This window comes from Anser anser (assembly GCF_964211835.1).
Source record: "Anser anser genome assembly, chromosome: 2".
NCBI lineage: Eukaryota > Metazoa > Chordata > Aves > Anseriformes > Anatidae > Anser > Anser anser.
Window position 1 is genome coordinate 107,929,127 of NC_139721.1, and position 26,036 is coordinate 107,955,162.

Genomic DNA, 26,036 nt, shown 5'->3' on the forward strand with positions numbered 1-26,036 from the left:
AAGTCTGATACTGTGGTGGTGTGTGACCCAAGGCCCTGAACGTCAGAAAATCAGGCTGTGGCCACCTATTTTATGCAGACTTTGCCTATTAACAAGGTCTCTACACTGTACGTTAGAGACGTGCGCCTCCTTTTCCGGACTAGATAGTGAAAATACCAGTTTTGTAGTTCAGTGAATGAGATTGGTTGGGCTGTTTGTTCTCCAGAGCTGAAAAATGTTGGGAGTGTATTCTCTTGGAGTCCACAGAAATGAAAATGATGAGAGGAAGAGAACGTTGGTTGCAGCCCGTGTGCTGCTGTTATAAAGTAGTTCTCTGATGTCTTTTTCCCTCTGCTGAGACTTATCAGCCTATCGTCCTTTCCTGTTAGGAGCGCATACCTGGCTTGGGATGGTGTGCGGCAGTGCAGATTCTTTACCGTAAGAGCACAGTGAATGCCAGACTTCTTCCTGTACTGCCGTGTTAACCATGAGTCACAAATTCAGGAAGCAGTGATTGCATCGGAACTGCTAGAATGCTTTGCGGAGTCTTTTTACTGGGTAAACTTCACAGCTGCAGTTACAACTTCCAGCCTGTGTTAGCTGAACACATCGTACTGGTGCCCGCCATCAGTTTGACAAAGATGGGATTGCAGTAGGAACTTGCTTTCTTCCTTCTTTTTAATTAAACAAGTCTTTGAAGCAACTTTTCCAATACCGCCATACTTCACTTCTTCCAGTTATTTTCTGTTTTACTTAGCTGAAATGTTTTTTTTTCTTCCAAGCTTGAGGAAGTTTTCTACAAGAATGTCCCGTAATGATTTCATAAACTCTTTTCGTTGTACCTAGCTGCAACAGAGAGTGCTTTTATTCAAAAACCTGCTGGTTTTCTTTTCCAAGAAGTAGTGGGGTTTTTCCTATCTCTTCACTGATGGGAAAGGCTGTAGGACAGTAGCTTGAGGGGCTACTAATGCTGTCATCAGTGAGCCGGGAAAAGGCAGGAGTCCGAAACGGGTAAAAAGTACTTAAAAGGATACCAAAAGAGTAAATGGTACTTAAGCCGTGGATGTTTCTTTTTGCAGGGATGCTCCGGACCAACCGCTTCTTTCTAGCGCTACCTCAAAGTAACTTGCAGACAGAACTCACAGGGAAGGTTGATCAAATGGTGATGATCGCTGTCATTCTGCTGGACACGCAGATACTTGCCTTTCGTTTTGGCTCATTTTTAATACCAATTAACTTCAGTGCCTCGCGTTAATAGACACCGTTTGACTGCATCGGCAAATGTTTCTGAGTCGTGAGTGTCATTAAAGGCCTGTCACCCTATGGAAATCCTTCTAAATAAGAAAAATGGAATTCAAATAAATAAATAAAGCAGCGTTTGAACTTATGAGCAAACCTAGCGTAGCTGCCTTTGACGCTGATCTGGAGGAGAAAAATCACGTTATCACACTACTATGGTTGCCTTAATAGGTTTGGTGTACATGAGGGAGGGAAGCATTATGTGATGTTTGCCTAGCTATTACATGGCCAATGCAGGAGGGGTTTTAGTCAGTTCCCTGAGCACGTATTGTTGCAGAAGTCGGTGATTTCACTGCCCAATGTCTGTTATTAAGGGCACGATTCACGTCCCGTTATCGTTTTTATTATTTATTTATGTGTTTATTTTCTGGGGCGGCGATCTGTCACGATGCCCATCGTTCCCCTGCCGTGGGGTAGAATTTAGCGTGACGACTGCTTCCCGGACCAACGGGGCCACGAATCCGGCCTAAAACACTGCTTGTGCGTTGGTTGTCGGCGTGGGGGCTGTTGGTTGTCGGTGCGGGGGTATCGGTTGTCGGTGCGGGGGTATCGGTTGTCGGTGCGGGGCTTTTCTGACGAGCACTGTGGGCTCGGGGCGCCGTCCCACGCCCGGCGCGGTGCTGCGGCACACCAGCGGTCGGCGCCACGGCGCGGGGAGGCTCTGGAGGTGACTCCTAGCCCCGTGCTTACGGTGGCCGGGCCGGGGTTCATTATGGCGGCCGGGTCCTGAGGGCGGGAGCGGGAGGGCGGCGGGACCGGGACGGGACCGGGGCGGGGCGAGGAACGGGAGCGGCAGCGGGAGGGGGGGGCGCGCGTTCCCGTGAGGGGAGGGGGCGCGCGAGGGAGGGAGGGGGAGGGTGTGAGAAACACTCCGTAGCCAAGAACTTGGGCTCAGGCGAGGAGCTCAGCGAAGCAGGAATTTATTCGCGATCGCAGTGGCGGGCGTCCCGTCCGTGCGAGGACTACCGCACACCAAATTTCCCTGGTGTATTGCCAAGCACTTCCCCGTGCAAGGGCTTACCATACACCGCATTTCCCGAGACTCTTCCTTTCTCTCCCTTAGCTCACGCTTCGTCCGTCTCCGGCCGCGCCCCTCGCGGAGCTGCGGAACCGCGGATCAGGACTCCACACTCGCTCCGTACAAAAGTACGTCTCAATCCCACGGCACACAGAGTCTCACCCGACCCCCAAGGCAATACTTCCTATTTCTTACCTTGGTCTGTGCACAGAGTTACCGGATCAATTCTCAAAGCCGGAGTGCCTGCCTTCTTCCCTTCCCCACTCCTTCACGGATCCTGCCTCTTTCATCAGTCTCGGGCCCTCTGTCAGCTCTCCGCAGAACCGCCGCCGTCGATGCACAGGACCGCTGAAATCAGCGGGGCATGCCTTCCTGCTGCTGCGGCGGTGGGGCTCCCCAGTAGGCGACTGGCTCCCGGACGAGCCCCCAAATTGTGAGAAACACTCCGTAGCCAAGAACTTGGGCTCAGGCGAGGAGCTCAGCGAAGCAGGAATTTATTCGCGATCGCAGTGGCGGGCGTCCCACGAGCAGGAGCGCCCCTGCTGGTTCCAAAACCCAGTTTATATACTTTTTGATGACGGGACCCTCCCCTGTTTCCCCACTGAGGGGGTGATCCAGGCTCACAATCTGTCTGATGCTTCCCAGACAATGCATGGCCTTCAGTTGCCGGCCTGTTAAATTTCGAATTTCTTTTGACTTTTTTACTGGTTGAAGCGGTAATGTTTCTTCACTTACCTGACTTGACTCAACACCGTGATTTTCCCCGAATTGTTCTACGGAGTCTGGTTGTCTGCATTTTACAAGGTCGCCTGCTAAGCGTTCTTATCGCTGCAAGCACACCTCAATACCCCATTCCTTACCTTTAAACAACGTAACTCTGCAAAAACAACATTTTTATTCCCACGAGGGGCAGGGCAGGCCCCGCGGCGCGTGGCGGCGGGGGGCGGGGGGGCCCCGTGACGGCACCGAACGCGGGGGGGGGGCGGTATGGCCTCGGGCGGCGCGACCGGTAGCGGCGCGACCGGCAGCGGCATGGCCGGCGGTGGCAGGGCCGGTGGCGGCGGGGCGCCGGGCGGCAGCCCAGGAGCCCGATCAGGAGGAGGAGGAGCAGGAGGAGGAGGAGGAGGAGGAGGAGGAGCGGCCGGCGGCAAGGTGAAGAGGCGGCGCCACCGTTTGGGCGCCGCGAAGCCCCCCTGTGCCAGGAGCAAGCGGGTGAGGAGCGGCCCCCCCACGGCGGGCCCTTCCCCCTCAGCCCACCAGTTACCCCCTTACTTACCCCCTTACCTTACCCGCCCCTTTATCCCCTTAGTTACCCCCTACCCACCTCCTTACCCCCTTAGTTACCCCCTCGACCGCTTAGTTACCCCCTTAGTTACCCTCTCAACGGCTTAGTTACCCCCTTAGTTACCCCCTCAACCGTTTAGTTACCCCCTTAGTTACCCCCTCAGCCCCTTCCTAACCCCCTCAGTTATCCCCTCAGCCCCTTACTTACCCCCTTACCCCTCTACCCAGCCCATTACCCCCCTCCTCCCCCTCCCCTTCACCCCCAGCCCGCTGCCCTCAGGACCCCCAGTGCCACCCCCAGGGCTTTCCCCGCTCCCTGCACCCCTCCTCAGCCCATCATCAATTCTCTGAACGTTACCTGCCAGGCTTTGCTTCTCGTTTGTGCTGTAGGGTACAGCAGGTTGACGGTGAAAGCGGTCCGTCAATTCGGGGTGTGAAAATCCCCGTGCTGGAGGGGGGACGCGCCGAGATCCCTCCCAGCAGCTCTTTGCTAAGAAATGTCAGGACGCCCAGAGAGATGCTCTGGAGATGCCCTCTGCACATGTTTGTTCAGCCAAAACCTCTCCGCTATGAAATGAGCAACGTAGCTGAGGGGATTGATTATCATATGCAAAACCAAGGGAGCGCTACGCATGGATAGCTGCTCAATTAGGTTTTTATCACTTGCAGAAATGCCAAGTCCCTTATACCATATATTGACAATCAATCTTGTCCATCTAAAGCTGGCCTGGAAGGGCAATGCAAACATTCCCCACGCTTACAGAGCAACCGTTGAAACCTCTGGCTTGAACAGTGCATTAATGTTGAAAGTGCCATAGCTTGCGTGTGCCGACACCGTGTAGCTAACTGATAAACCTTACACGTGGATTAAAAATAATCAGTGGAGATGGTTTTCTAACTTTTCCATTGTCTGTTATCTCTGCGTTTTCCAGTAGGTTTATTTAAAGAGTGTGCCAGAGCAAACACGTGCGTGGGGATATCTGGGGGATTCTGCACAGAGAATGGCTGCTGCACATCCAGCGCAGATCAAATTAACAGTAACTTATCGGGGAAGAATTTTAATGATTTGATAAATAGACAAACTGATAGGTGTTACATGTGTGCATTTATTATAGCAGTTAGCTTTGTAACCAGACGAATCGTGCAAATGTTCATAACGTAAAAGGACGAGCTTTGAGCAGATAGCTTGCTTAGAGCATTTGTCAATTAATTCCAGTTTATTTTCAATATCATGTCCACTCTGCAGAAGGTTCTGTGGCTTAATGTTAATTGTCTCTCAGTGATGCAGTTGGGGAGGCACGAAAGCGACCGATGCGATTTTGTGAGGTTATACCTCTGGTTCTGATCCCTACCCCGCTGTTTTTCTCATCCTTCCCCCTACAACTTTAGTCGATAAGTCGATTCTTAGAAATACTTAAATAGATGTGTTTTGTGTGCTTGTGATCGTAATTACAGCCCACCAAACCCTCTGTCTCTTACCATTAAGCTCTGAAGGTGCCTGGGCACTGTAGACAGTATAGTTAGCAGCTTCAAAGTTCCTGGGAACTAGTCCTGGATCTAATTTACTTTTTTTTTTTTCCCCCTGCCTGCAGGAGGGATGATTAGCAGGATGCCTAGCTAATGATTGTCAGCTTTCTGGATATTAATTTTTATTATTAATTTTTATTATTAATTATATTCATTTATATTAATGTATCTTTTATTTAACCGTAGTTCCTGGGGCTTTCGGTCAGGTGGGAATTCTCCGATCGTACCCGATGTATGCCGCAGAGTCAGTCTTCTACAAAATACAGCAACAGCTTTAGAAGGCTCTTGCAAGAGGAGGTGCTGGTGCTATAGCTATAGCTGTGTTTCTTCCAGGACATCTTCTGGGTTAGCCTGACTGTTGAGAGCAGAACTGTTTTTTGTGCGTATAGTCACTGCAATTCAGCATTACTAAAATTGAAAATATTTAGATTCACTGATTTTAATGGGTAGTATGGTCCTGACTGTCGCAGTAGATAATTGCTGAACTTCTGGTTTAGTTGGTTTTCACGTGAGGGTGCGAAGAGGAAGAGTCCTGGAACAAGTCTGTAGGTCAGGAGCTGTTCAGGCGTAGAGTTTCCTGATAGCCTTGCAGATTGACGACCTGCTGGTGAATTTTGGCAGAGGTTTCAGAACTTTGAACCTTGCCAAGGTCACTTGGAAGTGCAGAAAGTGATAGGTAGTTGTAAATCAATCTTAGGTGAATTTTAGGTTTACCAGAAGTGTAGCGATCCTATGCCAGGGATCAACCTCGTCGTCGTCTTCTGAATATTTGCTGTATAATATCTGTCTTCAAGGTCCGTGGAAGGTGGTATCCCAGCATATGCTGTTGACTGTGTTTCTGTAATTAAACAAGTGTTTTTTCTTTCAAGCAGGGAATAATTAGCAGAATGACAGAAACGGTGAAAAATATTGTACCGGCGTGGCTGCAGAAGTATTTCAATAAGCGTGAGGAGGAGTGTGTAGACAGAAATGAATCTGCAAACCAGGAGGAGACTCCAGTAAACTATCACCACGATTATTCAGATGAAGATACCATAATCGATGAGAGATTCACGCCTGAACCAGCAGGAATTAGTAGACGAGGTATGTGAAAAATCATTTGGAATTCTGGCCATCTGTATTTATTCACAGATTTCTAGTTTTGAATCTGAATTTCAAAAGGAAATTGGAATGAGGGTTTTGACAGAATGAAAAAAAAACAAACAATCAAAAAAGTCGAAACAACTGTTTGTGAAACCGTCTTAGCTTTAAACTGTATACACAGTTACGAAGCATACATCTTATGCTCTTGGAAGGCATCAGTTAACTTTAGGTACTCTATTAGCCAGGTGCTAAATGCTGAAAATCAGTCATTTGCAAGTGTGCTGGGTTGCATTTTCCATCTTTTAAAAGATATGGAATGAAAATCTGTCTAATTGCCTAAGGCAATTAAAAAAATTAATTTGTTTTGCAGTCTTCGAAACAAAAGACTAGATGCTAGAATGGCAGAGGAAAATTCCGTCTCGTGTCCCGACTTTGTTTGTTTTGTTTTGTTTTTTTTTGTTTTGGGCTTTGATCAATTTAGTAAAGTTCCTCGTTAACTTGATGGTGAACTGGGGAACTTGTGCACGGACGTGGTTTATGAGATTATTATCCTTAAAATATTCAATAACTTTAAGGTCTACGCGGGGGGAGGGGGTGTCTTTGAAAAGGTATTTGACCGTTGGCAACGAGGTTTGCAAGTCCTTTACCTCATGAAAGATTAATTTGTCTTATATCCAGTGCCTCTCACTGTTCCTGTAGTCCTGTTGTATAAATTTGCATCTATTCTTATTTGAGTTTCTCTTAAATTAGCTGTTTTGGGGAAGTCAGCTTTTAATAAGTAAAGAAGTTTTGTCTGAGCGTGCGTAGGTAACCATAGATAATGTGGAAAGTCAGTTGCTTCTGTTGTTGGCAGAATCAAAAAATAAGGAGGAAATATCTTTGCCTCCAATCTCATCTAATTGTAAACAAGGAGATTGATGGCTTTCTGTGTAGCTGTAGCTTGGGAATGAGTTTGGAGAAAAGAATAGAGAAGGTCTTCGTGACTGAGGAACACATGTTGGCTTTCCTATGTAACTGCGTGAAAGGAGCTTTCAGTAAGAACAGCTGCACTGCAAGCTTGCTAACTCCAGGAGATCAGAAGCAGGTGGACACCCTGGAACCTTTTGCAGCTTATGTTGCTGTCCGTGGGTGTCGCTTACTATGCTTAAGAATAAGATTTTTTTTTTTAATTATTACTACATTTTGAAACCAATGTGTTTCTTCAGTTCTGAGGTATCAGTGTGCTGGAGCCTATATTGGGTGGCCTTCCGCCTGAATACCTTTCTGTATCTCAAACGGTGCTGTCCTAAAAATCTGCTCATGGTTTGGAGAGCTAATTAGTGGTACTGCAGTGGTTATGAAGATTGAACTAACTAGTTTAAGCTTCAGTTCAAGTATCAAGAGGATAGTGGCTCAAAGTCATTTGAATTGCCCAGATTCCTGGGAGAGACAGTAGGCTTTCATCAGGCAAAATACCCATGAATAGTTCCATTCATTTAGCAAGATAGACTTCAAGGCCACCTATTCCAGGCCACTGGCATTGTTTGCAGACCCTTTGCTTCAAGAGGGAAAAATGCTCATCTGGTTACTTGGGTCAACATCCTTGTCCCTTGGGTCAAAATCCCAATAGTTAATGGGTAGGAGATGATGTTTTGCCTCTAACGTGAGCTGATATGGAAGAACTTGGGAAAAAAGTACTGCAAACGTTCATTTTCATGTTGTGTATTCAGATTAATATAACCTTTGTTCCAATATTATGGAAGCTGCAGTGTTATCTGTAATTTACCGTGTAATCTCAAATTTTGTAAAGCTTATTGCAAGCTGTACATGGGAGAAGGAGTATATATGTTTGATTTAGTGAACGGCCAAGTCAGCGTTAGAGCATTTGAGCACGGGGTCAGAATGTGGTGTTGTAAAACCTCATAGTTAACTACTTCTGGATGCAACATTAATACTGTGTATCGCAAGCAGTGTTGTTGTTGTAGCCAGACAGTTAGATGCAACCCTATCTGGGTGAGGAAGAAGTTAAATTTGGCTTCTCTCTTTTTGCCTTAGAACTTGGCAATAGCATGGCTGTCGATAGGAAACAGGTTTTGGCTTCTGTGAGCTTGTCTATAGCAAAGCTAATTATCTCCCTGTTCTTGTCTAGAACCATCCACAAGTAGATCAGCACTGAACTTCCCAGTTGTGTTAACAAGGCCCTCTCTTCATCGGAGCCGTCTGAGTTACACCATGCTGGATTCTCCTGTCCCACCTTGTCAGCCCTCGACATCTTCTATATTTGGCATTGGCAGTCCTAGGCTGTCCTTCATAAAAGAAATAGAAGATTCTACCTCTCAACAAGACGATGATAACATCCCAACAACCAGTGATTCCTCCTCTAGAGCATCTGATGAAGGTGATTTTGTGTTCTCTGTTTAATTGACTTGTTTTTTAATGTGAAGTACCTTGCGTTCTTTAATATTCCACATCACCTTAGTAAATAAAATAGGTGAATGTCAACTTTGGATGCGAGAATTAAATTGAATTTTTAGTGTTTTAGAAGTATATAATCCTATCACCTTTTTAATAGAAGCGTGCTTTGGAATACGTTTATGATACCCTGATGTTAGAAAGAGTCAATGCTGAAATGTACACATTCAGCTAGGTTATATGTAAATTTTGAACTGGGACGGTAGGAAATCAGGCTGACTTGCCGTAGCTTGACAACTAGGCTGATTGTCTAGAAGGAAGAGTGGCTCAGAATATCTAACAGACAGCTGGTTAAATGTGAATAAGTGCAGGTGACAAATAGGAACACGAGATGTTTTCCTGTGTTTCAGCAAGAGAAGATAAAGAAACTACTCTGACATAAGCTATAGGCTGTTTTTTGACCTTTCTTGGTAGAAGGCTTCAGCTGTCAATACTTTCATGTCTTTTGCCAAATTCATTGAGGAAAGCACACCATTTTAAAATAAAAAATAAGCATCGTGTCGATGTAGGTTGGTACGTAGGTCTTCTCGCTGAAAGGGCGAACAGCAGGTTTGCAGCTTTTTCTAGTCCCCCATATAGACAGGGACTGACGTGTGCTCAGCAGGTTTTCCAGAGAACTTTTGTACAGCTGAGAGTAGAGTTGCTGGGCTTTAGCAATATAACCTGAGTGCACTAGAACTTTCTGGTGTGTCTTCGTAAAACATACATGGGCAGAAGATCGTTAACTCTTAGAGCAGCCTTTGGGGAATCTTCCAGGTTTAAAACCTGTGCGATTATGATCTGTGCTGGCCTCCAGCCTTTTACCAACACAGAAAAAAGCTTTGTCCGTACAAATGCACTGATGTTTATGCGGTCCTCTTTTATCTTAGCCTGAAGGAAAAAAATATCTGCATTGGAAGCACAGTATTAACTTGGTAAGATTGCTGAAAACTACTTGCAGCTCTGTGAACAGTTTTCAAGTTTGTAGGTGATACTTGGTTTTCAGTCTGTACGTGAAGTTGATCTATTTAAGGAAGCTGAAGTCATGCTTATTTTTCTGTATTGAAGAACTTGAATTAGTGTGATCTTTATTGTTAAAGTTCTGTACGTACGAGAGGCATTTACATCTAGCATACGTCATTTTGGCAGATGTTGCAGTTTTAAAAAATACTTCATCATCACTGCTCTGGCCCGCAGGAGCTGAAAGAACTCATTCCCTCTCGCAGCATTCTGCAGCTAGCTCTAAGAAACCTGCATTCGGTTTATCTGCTTTTGGAGGACTGTGTCCTGTAAGTACTGCACAGTATTTCTTTTAATCAGTTTGAATGTGTACCTGTTTTTCTATCCACCTATCGTACTGTGTTTCCGTAGGCACGTGGAAGCACATCTGTTTTTAAGCAAAACCAGCTTGGGTTTTCTCCGTTTTACCCCGGAAAGACGGCCTATGGTGGTGCAGCTGTAAGATCAAGGCAGCAAAGAACGGAACCTTATCGGGTATGACAAAAGTAGTGTAGTATTAGTAGTCAAATGTAGTAGTCAAACCTGGCTAATATTTATCTGTGGATCTTCTTTTCCAAGCATGCCTACATTCATGCTATGGATATGTTGTATAAACCTGCAGTCTTTGAAAATATCTAAAATCAACTTTGCTGATCCTTTGTTCTTCTGGTACATAGAGGCATGCAGGACTAAATGCAGTCCCAAGATAAGCAGTAACATGCTTTCTGTTTTGAACGATTCATATAGTTCTTGGAGAGAGTTATTTGCCCCCAAGAGTTCTTGGAAATAGCAAATAAAAACTGCTGACAACTCTGATTAGCTAGAGCTGAATCGAAAAGGAAAGTCAAGTCAGGTTTGGTAGGAATGTATTTAAATGAAAGTGACTTTTATCGATAAATCAAAAGGAATTTTAAGAAAATGAAAACGCGGGTTTGCTGGCTCTGTTCTGACAGTCCATTTGTGCAACGGAAAAAGGGCAGTACAAGTACCTCACTTACGGGAAACCTTGAAACCTTGTGGTGCAAAGCTGGGAACCCTCTTTGGTCGGCTATTTTTGTTTTTTACAATATTACTGCATTACGGTAAAAAGAGGAACCAAAATACTAGGCTTTTAAAGGAGAGAGTAGCTTGCTTCTTGCTGCTTGCTGTGAATGACAGCAAGGTACTAGAGAGTCCAGCGAAGGGCCACCAAGATGATCAAGGGACTGGGAGCACCTCTCCTCTGAGTAGAGGCAGGGACTGCTGGGCCTGTTTAGCATGGAGGAGAGGAGGTTCGGGGGGATCTTATTGGTGTATATAAATACCTGAATGGATGGTGCAAAGAGCATAGAGAGCCATTGTGTTTTCAGCAGTGCCCAGTGCCAGGTCAAGTGCTGTGATATCATCGTGTGATAAGCACAGTGTGGTTATTTGAGGGGTTTAACCTGGGAAGAAAAAAAGTCACACCAAAGGAAGTTTTTGACTGATATTTGAAGTTGGGTGGTGCAAATAAACAGTTTACTTTTTCAGTGTAATGTTTAGATCTATTACAGTTTAAATCAGATCTTTATCTTTTAAGACAAAGATTTGCAGCCAACTTTAATCTTGGGGGAAGGGAGGAAGCAAGAGAGAAGTAAAACTAGTTCCTGGTTATGATTGTATACACTGATTTTAAGATGGTACACTTAGACCATCGTGAAACTCTGAGGTCTGTGTTGTTACTGAAAATGCTTTCTGTACCACAAGCCTTTTCTTGAGTTCTGTTTCCCTGATTACTGCTTCGGAGGCCTTAGCAGTCCTAGCATCATCCGTCTTGACCTTTTACAAGTACGGAGTTCTTTTATTGCTCGTGCAACAAGCACGTGCAAGATGCACTGAGGCCCAAGGTAAACTTCATTAAACTCCGAATGTATTCTCTTCTTTATGGCTTGAACTCCCAGTGACTGCATGTTTCTCTGTCATCAGAATATATTGATTGTATCATCAGTGTAGCCTTGGGACATAAAATACATGCCTCCTTAGCTGAGAATTGACCATTGTAACACTTAAAATGCTAATTTTTCAGGCACAAAGGAGAGCGAAAGCTAGACAAGAAACTGTGCGGTCCCGCGCTACGTTAAGTACCTCAGCACGGCGCATCTTGGAGGCAATGGAGAAGCTGTCAAGCCCTTTGTTGGTAAATAGCACTTCTTTTAATCTGTTTTTGCTTCATGTGTTTATAAAACTTAGTAAATGTGCCATCAAAGGATAAAGATAAAACTATTCTTCCTTACGTTGTGGCCGGTTTAATGTATTGCGCTGTTTTTTCAACAGGATGCTAAAAGAATGGCATCTGTTTTGCCGCTGTGTTCTGTAAGTTGACCATGAACCCCCACATTTTTGTTGCAGGGAACCCTCTCTCTCAGGAAAAAAAAAATGCCCTCTAATATTTATGCTTTGTTTTTTCCCTTAGCCTCCGGACATAGATAAACCGGATATTACTGACTTCCAGTCCAAACGAAGAAAGGTAAGAACCAATAATGTCTTAAGCTGAGGTAGATAACTTTTTCAATGCTTTATCACTATCAGAAAAATTTTCTCAAACCTCAGTGACAACATAGACATCAAATCAAGTTAATATTGGCATGTATCCACAGTAGATGATGGGTTGTGAAGATTACTCAGGTTAAGAATTATGTTATCTTTGTAAGTTGAGAGCAACAACTCTAGAACACACCAAGTCGTTTTATCTTGTCCCCCAACTTGGGGTGAAGCTGCATATTAAAATTCCTGTTGAGGCAAGTTTTCTCTTGAAGAAATGATCACAAATAGAAAAATACTGATTGAGTGGTCATATAGACTTTGTACAGACTTCCGTGTTCATTCAGGCACAGAAAACTAGTTTTTGTGCTTTTTATCACCATTCAAAGTAAAGAGGAGGAAAATTGTTAATTTCCGACGCTATAAATCTTACGCTCCTAAATTCCTATTTGGAGGTAGCACAGAACTGGTGAGAATGCTGTGGTAAAGCATGATTTCCTTTCATTTTGTTTAAAAAATGAAAACTAGTCAACTTTTTTTGATGACTTTAGTTAGGGGTATCATTAAATTGCAAAACTGTACCAGGCACAATAGCTCTTGGTGTATTAAATGCCTAACTGGGGGAATTAATATTTTTCATTTTTACCTTTAAAACCAGCGATGAACCATCGTTGGAGTCTGATAAATTTTCCATAAAATTAAATGGGCATCTCTTTCTGCGAAAACATCTGTGTTTCCAGTATCAGTCTGAGTGTACAAATGACCACTTGTTAAGTGTATGGGCTTCTTAGGCTGGAAATCAAAGTGGACAGTAATACTGGTTGCTTATTGCTTTTAACTCTTTCAATCTCTGTATTGTTTAGCCAGCACAATCTCCATTTGGTAAAGTTCTAAAATGAATGTAGCAGCAACTGCTTAGTTTTTAGGGGGGTAGAGGTTTTTTTTTTTCTTTTTCTTTTCCGACGCTATAAATCTTAACGCTCCTAAATTCCTATTTGGAGGTAGCACAGAACTGGTGATAATGCTGTGGTAAAGCATGATTTCCTTTCATTTTCTTTAAAAAATGAAAACTAGTCATCTTTTTTTGACGACTTTAGTTAGGGGTATCCTTGGGCTTATTAAATTGCAAAACCCTTAAATGACCACTTGAAGATCAGGTGACTGAAGGAAATAACAAGATGTGCAAACTTTTCATCTTCTGTTCTAATGAGCAAAGGGACAGTGTCTCAAGAAGTTTCTGTGCTAATTCCTTGATTGGATGGATGTATAATTAAGTTTACAATCACTTCAGAGTTTACAAACATCTCAGATTTCCTGGACCATCTTTTCACCATCTGCCAAATTACAAGGGCATGGAGAAGTGAAGTATATCATAAATATTATCCAAATAACTAAAACCAAATCTGGTGTGAATTCTCAGTTATATTATAGCAATACACCTGTGATAAGGCATTAAGAAAGATCTGCCAGATTTGCAACAGAGAGCCTGAAATTGTCAGCCACTAAATGAATGTTGCACGCAGCTGTCAGTGGGTGAAAGGAGATAGATTGTCTATTCATAATACTAGAATTCATAATGGTGGCGGGAGAAGGGTAGCCCGCGATGAGAAGCAATTATTTGCTGAGGAGACGATCGTGTGTTTTCCTGCTAAAGTGAACATGCGGTTGACGGAACACTTGTGCACTCGGGCTAAACTTCTGCAGTGGGTAGCAGTGATGTGGTATTTTTCTTATTTCAAAGAACTGTACCAGGCAGAATAGCTCTTGGTGTATTAAATGCCTAACTGGGGGAATTAATATTTTTCTTTTTTACCTTTAAAACCAGCAATGAACCGTCGTTCACTCGAAGTAGATTTGTGAACTTACATAAAACATGTCTTATTCAAGGTTTCAAACTGAATGTAATATTTTTTAGAAAGACGCATTTTTGTATACTTTAGAGAGAGTGTGAATCCTATTACTAAGAGCTGGGAGATACTGTGAAATTAAAACTGCAGCGTAAACAAAAATTTCCTGTTGGTATTGATTTGAACAATAGCATGCTTCCTAAGACTGTATTTTCTGATCCTTAAGACCGCAGGCGGAGCCATCGGTAAATCTTGTAGCCTTTAGGGTTTGTTTTCTGTCTGACAGTTCAGTTAAGTCAGTTTTGCAGAACACGCAGTGGTCTGTGTTAAAAATTAACTCTGGTCTGTGAAAACGCTTTGAAAAGGGAAGTCAAACCCACTACTTGAAGTGCATCTAATGCACATGTAAAGCATTGGATCATATTTTAATGAATGAGATTATTGTAAGACTGACAAGTTGTTTTTTTTTTGAGTGTGTTCTATTATTTGTGTAACTTTGAAGGGGGAAAATGTAGGGAATGTGAAGCCCAGAAGCCTGTATAATTAGTTGCTTAACACTTCGAATGTTAAATTAATGAATTAAGCTACTAAAAAAAAAAATCACAGTGTGGGCAGAGGAAAAGATAGGAGCATATTCTAGGAACATGGGTTATTTTAATTATGGTAGCATGAATTATTTTGTCTATGAAGCTAACTGCCAAATTTTGAAATGGAATTCAGTCAGACTTTGGCTACTTATATATAGCTTTATGGATTTCGTTACTGGTTTTCTGGTGATTTCCCTCTACAAGTTGAACGGTCTTTAGAATTTTCAAATTGCGTTCACTGAGTGCCAAGACCGATGGGGGGAGGTTTATAGTTCTGTAATTTGTTTTCATCAATAAATATTGGAATTAATTTGGGTGGACGTAAGGATAAATTGATTGCTGTTTCCCTTTCAAAGCTGGAATCCCAGAATGAATTCCAGCCTCCACCTGTTAAGAGACTTGTGACACCAACGGTAAACCGTCAACCGATGCGTTATACGCGGTATTCTGAACCATCACCGACTTCAACTACTCAGTCCAGCAAAATTTGCCAGAGAGTAGACACAAAGTTCCAAGTGAGTACATTTTTGAGTCCTTATGTGCCTGTTTTTTTTTTCCAGTCTTGGAATGTTTCTCAAACCAATTGTTATCCTATCTTTGCAAAAAGTACTGATAGTCTGTTTGAGGCGAGCTTTAAGGCAGTGGGAACCATTGTGAAATAGCAGCAACTGCTTAGTTTTTAGGGGGGTAGAGGTTTTTTTTTTTTCTTGTTGATAAATGATAGAAAACAGAAAAGTATGTCCCTTTTACGGGGTTGGTAAACACAAGTTTTGATGAAAACTCTCCCCCCCCCACACACAATTTTTGTCATTTTGTTTAAAGTAATTACTTTCTTTGTTGGAGGATTTGACAAATTTGATTTAGTGTTCTATCAGTTTGTCCTCAATGCTGAGTGAAGCAGTGATGCTTACTTTAGCCCCAAAATTTAACTGAACTGTACCCACAATGCTGAATTAGGGAACAACGTTAAGTAGGTGAGGTGTATTCAGTGCTATAAAATTAAAAATAAATAAATAAAATAAAAACCACAAAAAACCACATGAAGTGGTTGTTGGTACTTTGTGTATTCTGTACATATTCAGCTAACCCTTGAACTAAACTTAACTTGCAGGGGATGAGAGAGAAGACTTTGCCTGCAGAACAGCGAGCAGAACCATCTGAAAGGTATGACATCTATTAATTTAAAACTTACTTGAAGGAAGAAAGAAATCTCCTTTTTCAGTACGGTCTGCACCTGAAAGGTGGTGACAGTTCTCAGTAAAAGGAATGGGAAATCCAATGAAAATTTTGTATTTTGAGGCAGCTGCAAAGTCTGGATTGTGTTTGAAGATCAATATAACTTTGAGAAAATTGTTGTTTTTATGAAAGGAAGGAAGATGAGCAAGAATAAAACTACTGATACACCACTTTTTATCCCAAGTTTATCTTCTGAGTAGGATATGAAGATGGGAAACGAGGCACGTTATAATGCTGTATCCACAGAAAGGATCTTTGCTATTGAAGGCCTAATTTTTTCCTTCTACAGGAAATATGGCTCATTTTGTAGTTTAACTAAATCTGTAGCGTTACAAATTTTGCTTTGACAGATATTTCATGGTTTATAACTCAGTTTACTTATAACAAAATAATTTGTCCCTCCTAATGTTCCCTAGGGGAAAAGCTATTAGTTTTAGCTATTTAATTGCTTGCAGTTTGAAAGCTCTGTCCTAATGGGATGATTCTTTCTGAAGCATTCTTTAGAAGGTGAAGTAGGGGAAGTGAGTTACAGTTCAGGAGGATGTTTATTGATGTGTTTTTTTCTTTATTTTTTAAGCAAAAACATGGAGGAAGGTTTATGATTTATTATTCTTTTTTTTAATACTCCTTTCATGATGAAGTTAATTGTCTGCTTTGAGTTCACATGAAGACCATGTGTTCTTTAGAATCATTTGAGGCCAAATGCTAACTCATCTCTAAAATAAAAAAAATCCAGCAGAATTAATTGAATTTCTTCTTGAGGAGACTGCTTTGTGTTACACTGCTTTCTTGGTTTAGGTCAAATGAGTTATCCTCCAGATAATATTGATGGCTTTTCCTTCTGGGCAAATGGTGTTTTGGGTAATAATGCTTGAGTTAAGGGACTTTGCACTCGGTTTTTAGGGGATTGCTCTTTTCAAAGAACAGTAGCAGGGAATTTTGTTGACTCTATGCTCATCTGCCAAGCAATTCTTAGGTGACCATGGGCATTCTTTGGCTTGCAGAAAGAACTCAACACTTTGTTTTGGCATCTAAAAGTTGGACTTCACAACAACCACCTTTTTAGGGGTGGAAGCGACTGGCTTTAAGGTTCTGGTACAGGTGCAATCAGGTGCTGGGTTTTAATTATGTTTTTTTCAAACTGTTCTAAATTGTCTTTGTTAGAACTCCTTTCTACTTCTCCATTTAGGAAGGAGATACAGCAAACTCATACTGCTTTTGATTTCGTTCACAAAGTTTATTGCAGTGCCCTACCTTTTGTTTGTAGAGTAGGTAGTGGTGGTAGTGTTTTTTGTGATGCTGGTCTCTGTTGGGTGCCATGTTCTGGAGCAGGAGCACCACACTGATCTGCTGGCAAGAGTCCCTTTGGACAGTTGAGTTGGAATACTCAGTAAATCTCTGGCCCACCAATGCTATATATCTATGTGTGTGTGTGTGTGTGTATATATTTTAAACCTGAGTCCAATTGTAGATTAGACTTGCTTGAAGGCTGACAACTGTCTTTGCCCCCTTGAAGCTCACAGGTGTTAACAGAAAGAGGAATATGGGCTGTTATGGGCAAGCGATAGTTGTCTGAATGAAGATCTATTTTGATGTAAGACTTTTTTCAGAATTCTAATGGATTGACAGTTCGGATTAGAGAAAAGTCTGAGCATATGCCTTAGGGATCTGTCTTCCTCTATGCAGTTACAGTGCTAAGCAGGCTGTTGTCAAGTATTTGACAAGTTTAGACCAGTTCTCCTCCTCAGTATTGTGGGAGTTTGACCTGGTGTCTTCCAGTGCGATCTAATGCACTTTTGTACTGACTGACTGATTGGCTGCAAGATAAGCTTTGATGTCACAGTTTTTCCAGGCATACTTCATTTTCTTGCCATAGTACTTTTGTTAGAGTTATTCCCTATTTCACTTCTGGTTTGGGTTATTTTTTCCCCATTTGCTCTTGGATTAGGATATCTTTCTGGTTTTGAGCTAGGCTTTTTTAAGTACCAGAAAAATGCCTTTGTATGCCTTACAAAAGGGATCTGTATTCATGTCTGAAAAGACTTCTGGAATGTTGGCATACCCAAACACCTCTGCTGTTCCTGCTGATGGCCACATGAAAGCCAGAGCTGCTTCTGAAGCTTAGGCCATATTACCTTGCCACACAAGTCTGAGGCGTCCCTATTCTATCAGAGCTGTTGGCAGTGTTTCCCATGTGTATGTGTGCATATGTGCACTCTTTCTGTATTTTTGTGAGCTGTCCTTTTACATCCCTGCAAAAGATACATGTGCATCGCAGAATCAGAGAACCAGTCCTATTTAAAGGAAGCACTGGAAAATAACAATCTAAATCAGCTCTTCTATTTCAGGTCTTCTGGCTTAGTCATTGTTCCCATGTGAACGGTGCACTTATGTATGTCCTTTTCATTGCTGCTGTTAATAAAGTTTTTCCTATTTAGAACATCAAGTATTTACCAGCGTTTAGCAACTTGTGAGACAGCTTTAGTTTTTTTCTGATCAGCAGGTTTCAATTCTAGGACTAATAACAGCTCTAATATCTTGAAAAAAAAATTTGGCTGGTAATTTTTTTTTCCCTTGTTTCCCCCAACTTCTGTACTGTCGTGTGCTAGCAATGTGACCAGCTACAAATTCAGTACTGCTGCGTCCAATGGTCTGTCTTCAGGAGTGAGTAGCGGAGGCGGCAAAATGAGAAGGGAAAGAGGAATACACTATTTATCAAGAGCTGTACAAGAACAGGTAAGTGACTCTTAAATTAATTGCTGTCACTGAGCTTACTGAAGTAACTAGCTAAGTGTGTCAGTTTTATTGCATCATAGTAAATTATAACAATACCGCTTTATTTTTGCATTGTTTTTGTTTTCTTGTGGGTTTCAGAGCAGGCTCCAATTGATTTCCTGTGTTTGAATACCTGAACTTTGCTTATGTAATTTTGAAATTTTTAATTCTCTTACCTTGGAGATTCTTCAAACTATAACATTTCTCGTTAGCAGTTGAATGAATGAGTCCTAAGAAGAGAAGTAATGTTTTGGTGAAGGTTTGTATAGTTTTTCTACAGGAATGATACTTGAAACGAGTGCCAAGTATAAAAAGAAAAAAAAAGCTTAATTTTTGGTTTCATATTTAAGTCATACAGAAAGATACAGGCCAAGAGTGTGAAAAAGAGTAGTAGAAGAGAGCATTCTGCATGTCTGCTAACGATGACTCAGTTTTTGATACTCACCAAACTCATTGTGAGAGAGTTTTTTTCTCATTTTAATAGGAAAAATCTATTCCATAAAACTATGACCATGAATATTCAGATTATTTTTTCTTTTATTGGATGTTATATAAGCTGCCTGTAAGTTAATTTAAGTATTTACGTTAACATTAAGTATTTAATTAATATTAAGTTAATATTAAGTATTTAAGTTAATTTAAGTTTCAAATCATTAAATGGGACTTCTGGATGATGCAATATAAAGAAATCGTAAACACTGTTGTTTATTCCTGTAACGCAAATAAAATAATGGTCCAAATATCAACAGTTCCATAAACTTTTCAAATCAAAACTGTGAAACAGATGTAAGCTACAGGATGCACTGAATATCAGTAGTACCAACTTACATCCCTGCCTGAGTTAACTTTCAGTGTTCTTGCTGTACAGCTGTTGAATAGAGTATAATGTGGAAGCAGGCCTGCCATAAATTAAAATGACGTGGTAGACAGAGGTGGGGAGATCGGGATTTCTTCTGGAAACTTGCTTTCTCTTAATTTGTATGGATTTTTGTTCTATTTAATTTTGTTAATAAATTGGGTGCGATGGGGTGAGAAAGTAGTATGTCTTGTATAAGAAAAATTAAAATTTGCAACTTTAGGAAGTGGAGGAACCAGTGCTACCGAACATACCCCTACCCATCAGTGCTGCATCGCTGCCTCAGTTCAATTCTAGTTTCGTTGGTAGTAGCGCTGTCTCAGCGTCACCGAGCGCTGTTTCAACAGCAGCAATGAGCACGGCAACTCCAGCAGCTGCGACGGGCATGGCAAATCCATCAGAGGTGGAGGGCATGACAGATCCATCAGAGGTGGAGGGCATGACAGATCCATCGGAGGTGGAGGACTTGACAGATCTATCAGAGGAGGAGGTGGAGGACATGATATATACAACGGCGACGTCGGGCATAACGTGTTCAACAGTGCCCTCAGGCTTGACATGTCCAATAATGGCGGCGGGCATGCCATATCTGCTGATGACAAAGGACATATCAAGGTCAACAGCGGCAACGACAAGCGTGGCAAATTCAACGGAGGCGGCAGGCATGGCAGATGCAGCAGCGACGGCGGCGGGCAAGGTAAATCTTTATGCTATAAATAATGTTTACAATGAGTATACTGCTTTATTGCGAGTTGACTTTTTCTGTGGTGCTCATGAAACTAACAAATATTAGTTTCTACGCAGCTGAATGAATTGGGGTTGTATGCCAGTTTGGGGAAAAAGGCATAAATGTTTTGATTCTGCTTCTCTCAGTCTTAGAGCCTGCCAACTCCCATTTAACGTGATTGTATAACTGCTTCAAATGCTGTGGAAGTCTGCGGGGGAAGGGGGGTGTGGACTTTATGCCACGTTATTTATAGTGGTTTTGGCAGGGGTAGAGTTAATTTTCTTCGTAGTAGATGATGCTAGATGATGCTGTGTTGCAGATTTGTGAGCAAAACAGTGTTGGTAAGGCACTGGTGTTTTAGCTGTTGCTGAGCAGTGCTTACACAGTGACAAGTCCTTTTCTGTGTCTCACGCTGCCCTGCCAGCGAGGAGGTCGGGGATGCACAAGAGGCTGGGAGGGCACTCAGCCAGGACAGCGGAGCCCAGAGGACCGAAGGGATATTCCACACCATTTAGCATCGTGCTCAGCAATAAATGCTGGGGGAAAGAAGGGGAAGGAGTGGGGAGTATGTACAGGGTTATGGCATTTGTCTTTCCAGGTAGCCATTACATGCGATGAGTCATTAATGCTACCTCAAATTTAACAACTTTACTTCTTTACTTCCAGTTCTTTTCCCTGTTCCATTTGGAGGGAGTGAGCGAGTGGCTGTGTGGTGCTTAGTTGCCTGCAATGGTTAAACCACAACTTTATTTAAGTTATTAAATTAGAGGTAACGTGGTCATATAAGCCTCACATAGAATGAGCCTAGGGTGCAATAATTGGCATATTATTGCAATAAAATAAACATTAATCTGTTCCAGAGTACTTGAAATATTTTTTGTACGGTTTGAAGTAGACAGCTGCTTTAACATGTTGAGGTGTTTGCTGAAGTTCTTGGAGTATCATTGGGCTGAGTTTGCCATTCTTCAGCTTCCTGGCTTGCTTTTCCGTGCATTTAGACCTAAGTAGCATCTCCAGCTTTTCCTCTCAGTTTCTGGAATTTGGTTTTGAAGATATTGTCCTATACCCACTTGGAAACTTCCCTGTGTTTTATTATTACTTTTATCTGCAAAATAACTCAAACATCAGGTTTTTTGACGTCACTGCGGGACTTCTGTTGGGTAGTGAATTCAGGTAGTTGTTGCTCTTAAATATAAACCTTTAATTCTTTTGAAAATACAGATACAACCAAGAAGTACTGTTAGCAGTCCTGAGTTCGCGTTTTCATCTCCAGTTGTGAAATCTACTGAGGCAGAAGTGCTACCTACGTCTTCTGTAAGTAAAATAATAAAGGAGCTTGACTTTTTTTCTTAGGCATTTAGTAGGCTGTTGCAGAACACTAAAGCAGAATCTGCCTTGATGGAGAAAAGTATGTAGGCTTCTGGCTTATAATTTGTCATTCAGCATGCGTGCTACAAATGTGAAGAGCAGCTTTCAGATTTGGTTTTGTGTGTGCATTCGATTGAAGTTCCTGTGGCTTGAGAATCTGAAAAACCTCTCTTGTTCATAGCAGATTGGGTTTACATTTAGTGTTCCCGTTGTAAAATCGGCAGAACTTTCTGGACCCAGTGGTACTCCAGTGACGCCCTTTCTTACCCTAGGTAACTGAAACTTTAGCACTTCAGATCTGAAGTGCTGATTTTTCTTTTTTTCTTTATTAAATCTTCAATCTCTCCTGTCTGCGCATGCTAGCAATTCCAGGCAGTGTTGGACTTCTGCAGTATTTTACCAGTGACAGATCTGCTTTTATATTTTTTTTCTGTTTTGTTGCTTTTTGTTTTGCTTGTAATCATAAAGCATTGCAAAGTAAGTAGAATTTGTGAAGATTCTTATGTGAGAAGCATGAAAGCTGGAAATTCTTGTTTCTAACAAGAGTATAATCTGCTCTAACTAGGTCACATTGTGAAAGCTGTTTTTGTTTTCTTTTGTTTCAAAAGACACCACCACCTCAACCAACATCAACACACAGAAAGAGGAGGTCAAAGATTTTGCTGGTGGTCCCTTCACCACTGCCCACGTATTAAAGGAAGGAAGCGTCTTAGACGTTCTAAAAAATCCTGGAGAGATAATGAACTCCTTTTAAAAAGATGCTGCAAAAAATACGCTAGCATTTTTTATTAAAAAAAAAACCAACACACGACTTATGGTTAATAGAGTATCTGCTATAAATATGAATGTAGGAGAGCATTACATTAAGCGCTGCGTTTGTTAGGGTGCATCTGCCCCCTTCTATTCTAAGTGGTGTTTGTTGCTGGAAGTAAAACTGCAAGATGAAAAGCAGATGGGTTGCATCTCCTTTACGTGTTAGGATGTAATTGTAAATGAGGTACTAAGAGAATTAGCCAGATAATCGGTGTTTCATTTTAAGTAAATACAATTTGTGGAATTGAAAAGGAAATGTTTGTAAAACTCAACACTCCTGTCCCACCTTCAGCCCAGGTGAAGAAAGAACAGGAAAGAGCTTCAGTTCCAAATACATGGCGAAAGCTGCGAATCTTTGGGCCTTAGCTTACAATGGCTCCTGTGGATTAAAATTTAAACTGCAAACAGCAGTGGAGTGTTTTACGTTAAAAACCCTTTTCTGAATTTTGTTTTTAAGCAATTGCAATTGTTTTCAACAGTTTCATAAAGTGTGTCTGTGGAAAAGATATCTTTTAAGAAAAAGGGCTTTATTGAATTTGATCTTTTCCCAAAAGTCTTCTTCTAACTTACATACTTGTTAAGAAGGCAGCACATTTCTCTACTGGAAAGAGCTAAGTGAGAGAAAATACATTGTGCATTTTGTTTAAGGGAAGACCTCTGAGTGAAGTGACATTCACTTTCTTTATCGGTTTAAAAGAAGCAGAATCTAAACCCACATTGTTCAAAGACTTCAGTTTTGACTAAAAAAAACCCAACAAACAAACCACAAAACAACTATGTTCAAGGTAGATTTACAAGCAACTTGAGCTGCTGTTTAAGATGCATTTCCTTTAGTCTTTCTGTATTAGTAGCTTGTCTTTTCTGTTAAAATTGCCACCTTTTAAATAAGGAGTTGTCCTGCGTCCGATGCATTTTGAAAAAGATTATAGAAAATTAGACAGTTGTTCAATTGTCTTGAGTTTTTATTATTTAATTAATATTCAGCATCTGTGGGAAAATACCGTATGGATTGCTGCTCCGAGTACAAACTTCTGTACAGTTACTGGAGTAGATCTGAGTCATCTGCTACGGAAGGAGGAGCTTTAGAAATTTGATTCGATTGGGCATCGCGTCTTAATCAAATTGTATTATTTCCATTCCACGTTGGACTGTCAGATTTCAGTCAGCTACTGTCTGTTTGTACTTGTATCGACCAGTGAAAATGTTGATTTAAAGCTTGCTTGGAAACAAAGAGTTAAATGAAGCTTTAACGAAATGTTCTGTTGTGACCCAGTGCAGCAGATGAAATTTCATCCGTTTCGATAAGATTTCTGGGGACTTCCTGTTGCGCTCGGTCTGAATGTCTAGTTGTAACCATTGGCACCTGAGTTGAAATTTTTGCCCTCTAGTAAAGTCACTTAGTTACATGTAGTGAGGTGCTGCGCTAACAGGAAGACTTTTTTTTCTTGCTTCCTAGACTTTGGATTGTTGAAAACACGCTCTTCTACGTCTGCACAACCTACGACAAGCACAGTGGTTTATACTAGGCCTGCAATAACAACTTTTTCTGCAGGTAAAGAGACTTCTAAACAAGCATCGTACTGGCAATCTGATACATGTGACCCTTTTCTGCAAAACAAAGACATAAAGGACAAATGTGTAACTTGTCAAGCTACTAAAGCCTCAACAGTTGAGAGTATGAAACAGACAGTAAGTTCAAGTCAATGCGACACCTCAAAGCCAGCAGCGCCCCCAGCAGGGATGCTGGGCTTTGGAGACAAATTCAAAACAGTACCTGGAACGTGGGATTGCGATACATGTCTTGTCCAAAACAAACCGGAAGCTACAAAATGTATAGCATGTGAGACACCAAAACCTGGAACGGGAGTAATGCCTGCTCTGACATGACCAGTGGTCACAGACAGCTCGGTGACAGTGACATCCTCCTCGAGCAGCACTGACACAACAGCCACTCTGGGCTTTGGAGACAAATTTAAGAAGGCGAAAGGCTCTTGGGACTGTGGAATATGCCTTGTACCAAATAAGACGGAAGATAACAAATGTGTAGCCTGTCAGTCTGAGAAACCAGGTATGGTCCTTTTTTTCCTGTTGTTTCCATCCTAGCCTCTGTGAATCTTGTACAGAATAAAAGTACGTTGCATATATGGAATATTTTAAGCAACACGATTCCCAGGTACGGTTGATGGGTTAGCGGCTGTCTGCAGGATTGGTTTACAGGCACTTCAGAGGTCTCAGCCCAGGTTCCAGCCTGTCGCATAAATTGAACTGATTGTGAAATGTATTAGTACGGAGCTGGATCAATGCAGATACCCCCGGCTTTGCAGCTGGTGAGGGAAGATGGCTGAAGTGGGTGACTTAATTTAAAAACAACATAGTGATTTTTCACTGGCGAAAATGAGAACTCCATAGAAAGAGTTAAAAATGACTGCGTTTTTCTCTTTCAAAAAATAAGTAAAAAAAATTACAGAATGTGTCCAAAATGCCTCTACTCACCGTTTGTATGTAATTGAGGGGAGATGTGAAGCCAGATTTCAAGACAGTGTAGTCTTAACTAGTCTTAAGCTAAAGCAGAGAGATGCCTATGAAGGTCAGTGGTAGGCTTCAAGAAAGCGAGTGACCCGCTGGGTAACTTCTTCAGGGCAGTACTGGGTTGTTTCCCATTGTGTGTGACCGTAATTGATTTTGAGCGTGGTTGTATTGTTTTTAAAATACGATTCTAATTCTAACTTTGACTCTAAATGTCATTTAACATGCCATTACATCGAAAAACACCTGTGCAAATATATCGTGGAAGAAACAAATTAAGATGGGCTAGACCGGGCTTTTGTAATCATCCTGTGCGGTAAGACTGAAATTTCATGAGGTAAGATAATGGATTTCAGACAGAGTTGATTCTCTTGGACTTCCAACCTCTGAGCGGTCAGTCGGCATCTTTGTCTGAGGCTCTTGCCATTGCAAGGAGGAATTTTGGAAATGAGGGGTTTACTGTGACCATGGTGCAGTGAATTGCACGGTTACGTTGCACTTGTCAAGAGGAAGAGCGATGCAAGTAATACTAGGATAAAAGTTTTCTGCGTGTGCTGTGGAAGGGAAGACCCATTCTTGTCTTTCCGGTTTTGAATTAGAAGCGTTATCTTCTGCTTCTCTCTTAAAAGGCACCTTTTTTTTAAAAGGCACCTGTCAGGCCTCTTTATGGAGGTTACACTGTCGTCAACAGCAGCAGAAGCTTGTGTGCTGAACAGAGTTGTGTGTTGTTTGGAAGCTTTGAGTTCCACTCTGGTTTTTTTGTTTGTTTGTTTGTTTCTTTGTGGGTTTTTGGTGGCTTTTATTTTTTTCAGGGGCGGGGGGGGGGGAGTTGCGGAGTAGTTTTGAACATTTCTGTGGGATTTGACAAATCAAATTTAAAAGTTAATGCTCATTTTATAGTTCATATTCAAACAGGATGGTTAACTGTCTTGTTTGTCTCACAGAGGGTCCAACACCTGTGACCAGTAGCAGTGCATCTGCATTTTCTGCTCCTTCTGGAGAATTTCTGGATTTAGACAAATTCAAGAAGCCTGAAGGAAGCTGCGATTGGGAGACCTGCTTGGTTCAAAACAAAGCAGAGGCCACGAAGTGTGTAGCCTGTGAAAGTGCAAAGCCAAGCACCAAAGCAGAGCTCAAAGGTAATACTTCATGATTAAAACGAGGATGCATATTCTGTGATTTA

The 26,036-nt window shown here is 41.8% G+C and overlaps 1 protein-coding gene across 3 annotated transcripts; it reads left to right on the top strand.

Annotated features, from left to right (window-relative positions):
* Positions 1-3,283: 3,283 nt before the first annotated feature.
* On the top strand, positions 3,284-25,649 carry LOC310894371 (nuclear pore complex protein Nup153-like; the record flags this gene model as incomplete). Of its 3 annotated transcripts, XM_083824364.1 has the most annotated exons (16): positions 3,284-3,508; positions 5,977-6,190; positions 8,319-8,567; positions 9,770-9,909; positions 9,992-10,114; positions 11,664-11,774; positions 11,912-11,950; positions 12,051-12,104; positions 14,909-15,067; positions 15,664-15,716; positions 18,398-18,524; positions 19,643-20,116; positions 21,368-21,460; positions 21,699-21,786; positions 22,123-22,244; positions 23,783-25,649. In XM_083824364.1, 16 exons carry the CDS (start codon positions 3,284-3,286, stop codon positions 24,212-24,214), a joined length of 2,703 nt encoding a protein of 900 aa, XP_083680490.1. In that variant the 3' UTR covers positions 24,215-25,649. The 3 variants fall into 3 exon arrangements, with proteins under 3 accessions (XP_083680490.1, XP_083680491.1, XP_083680492.1); XM_083824365.1 differs by lacking the exon at positions 21,699-21,786 and having other exon boundaries at positions 23,783-23,842; XM_083824366.1 differs by lacking the exons at positions 21,699-21,786; positions 22,123-22,244 and having other exon boundaries at positions 23,784-23,950.
* Positions 25,650-26,036: the final 387 nt, after the last annotated feature.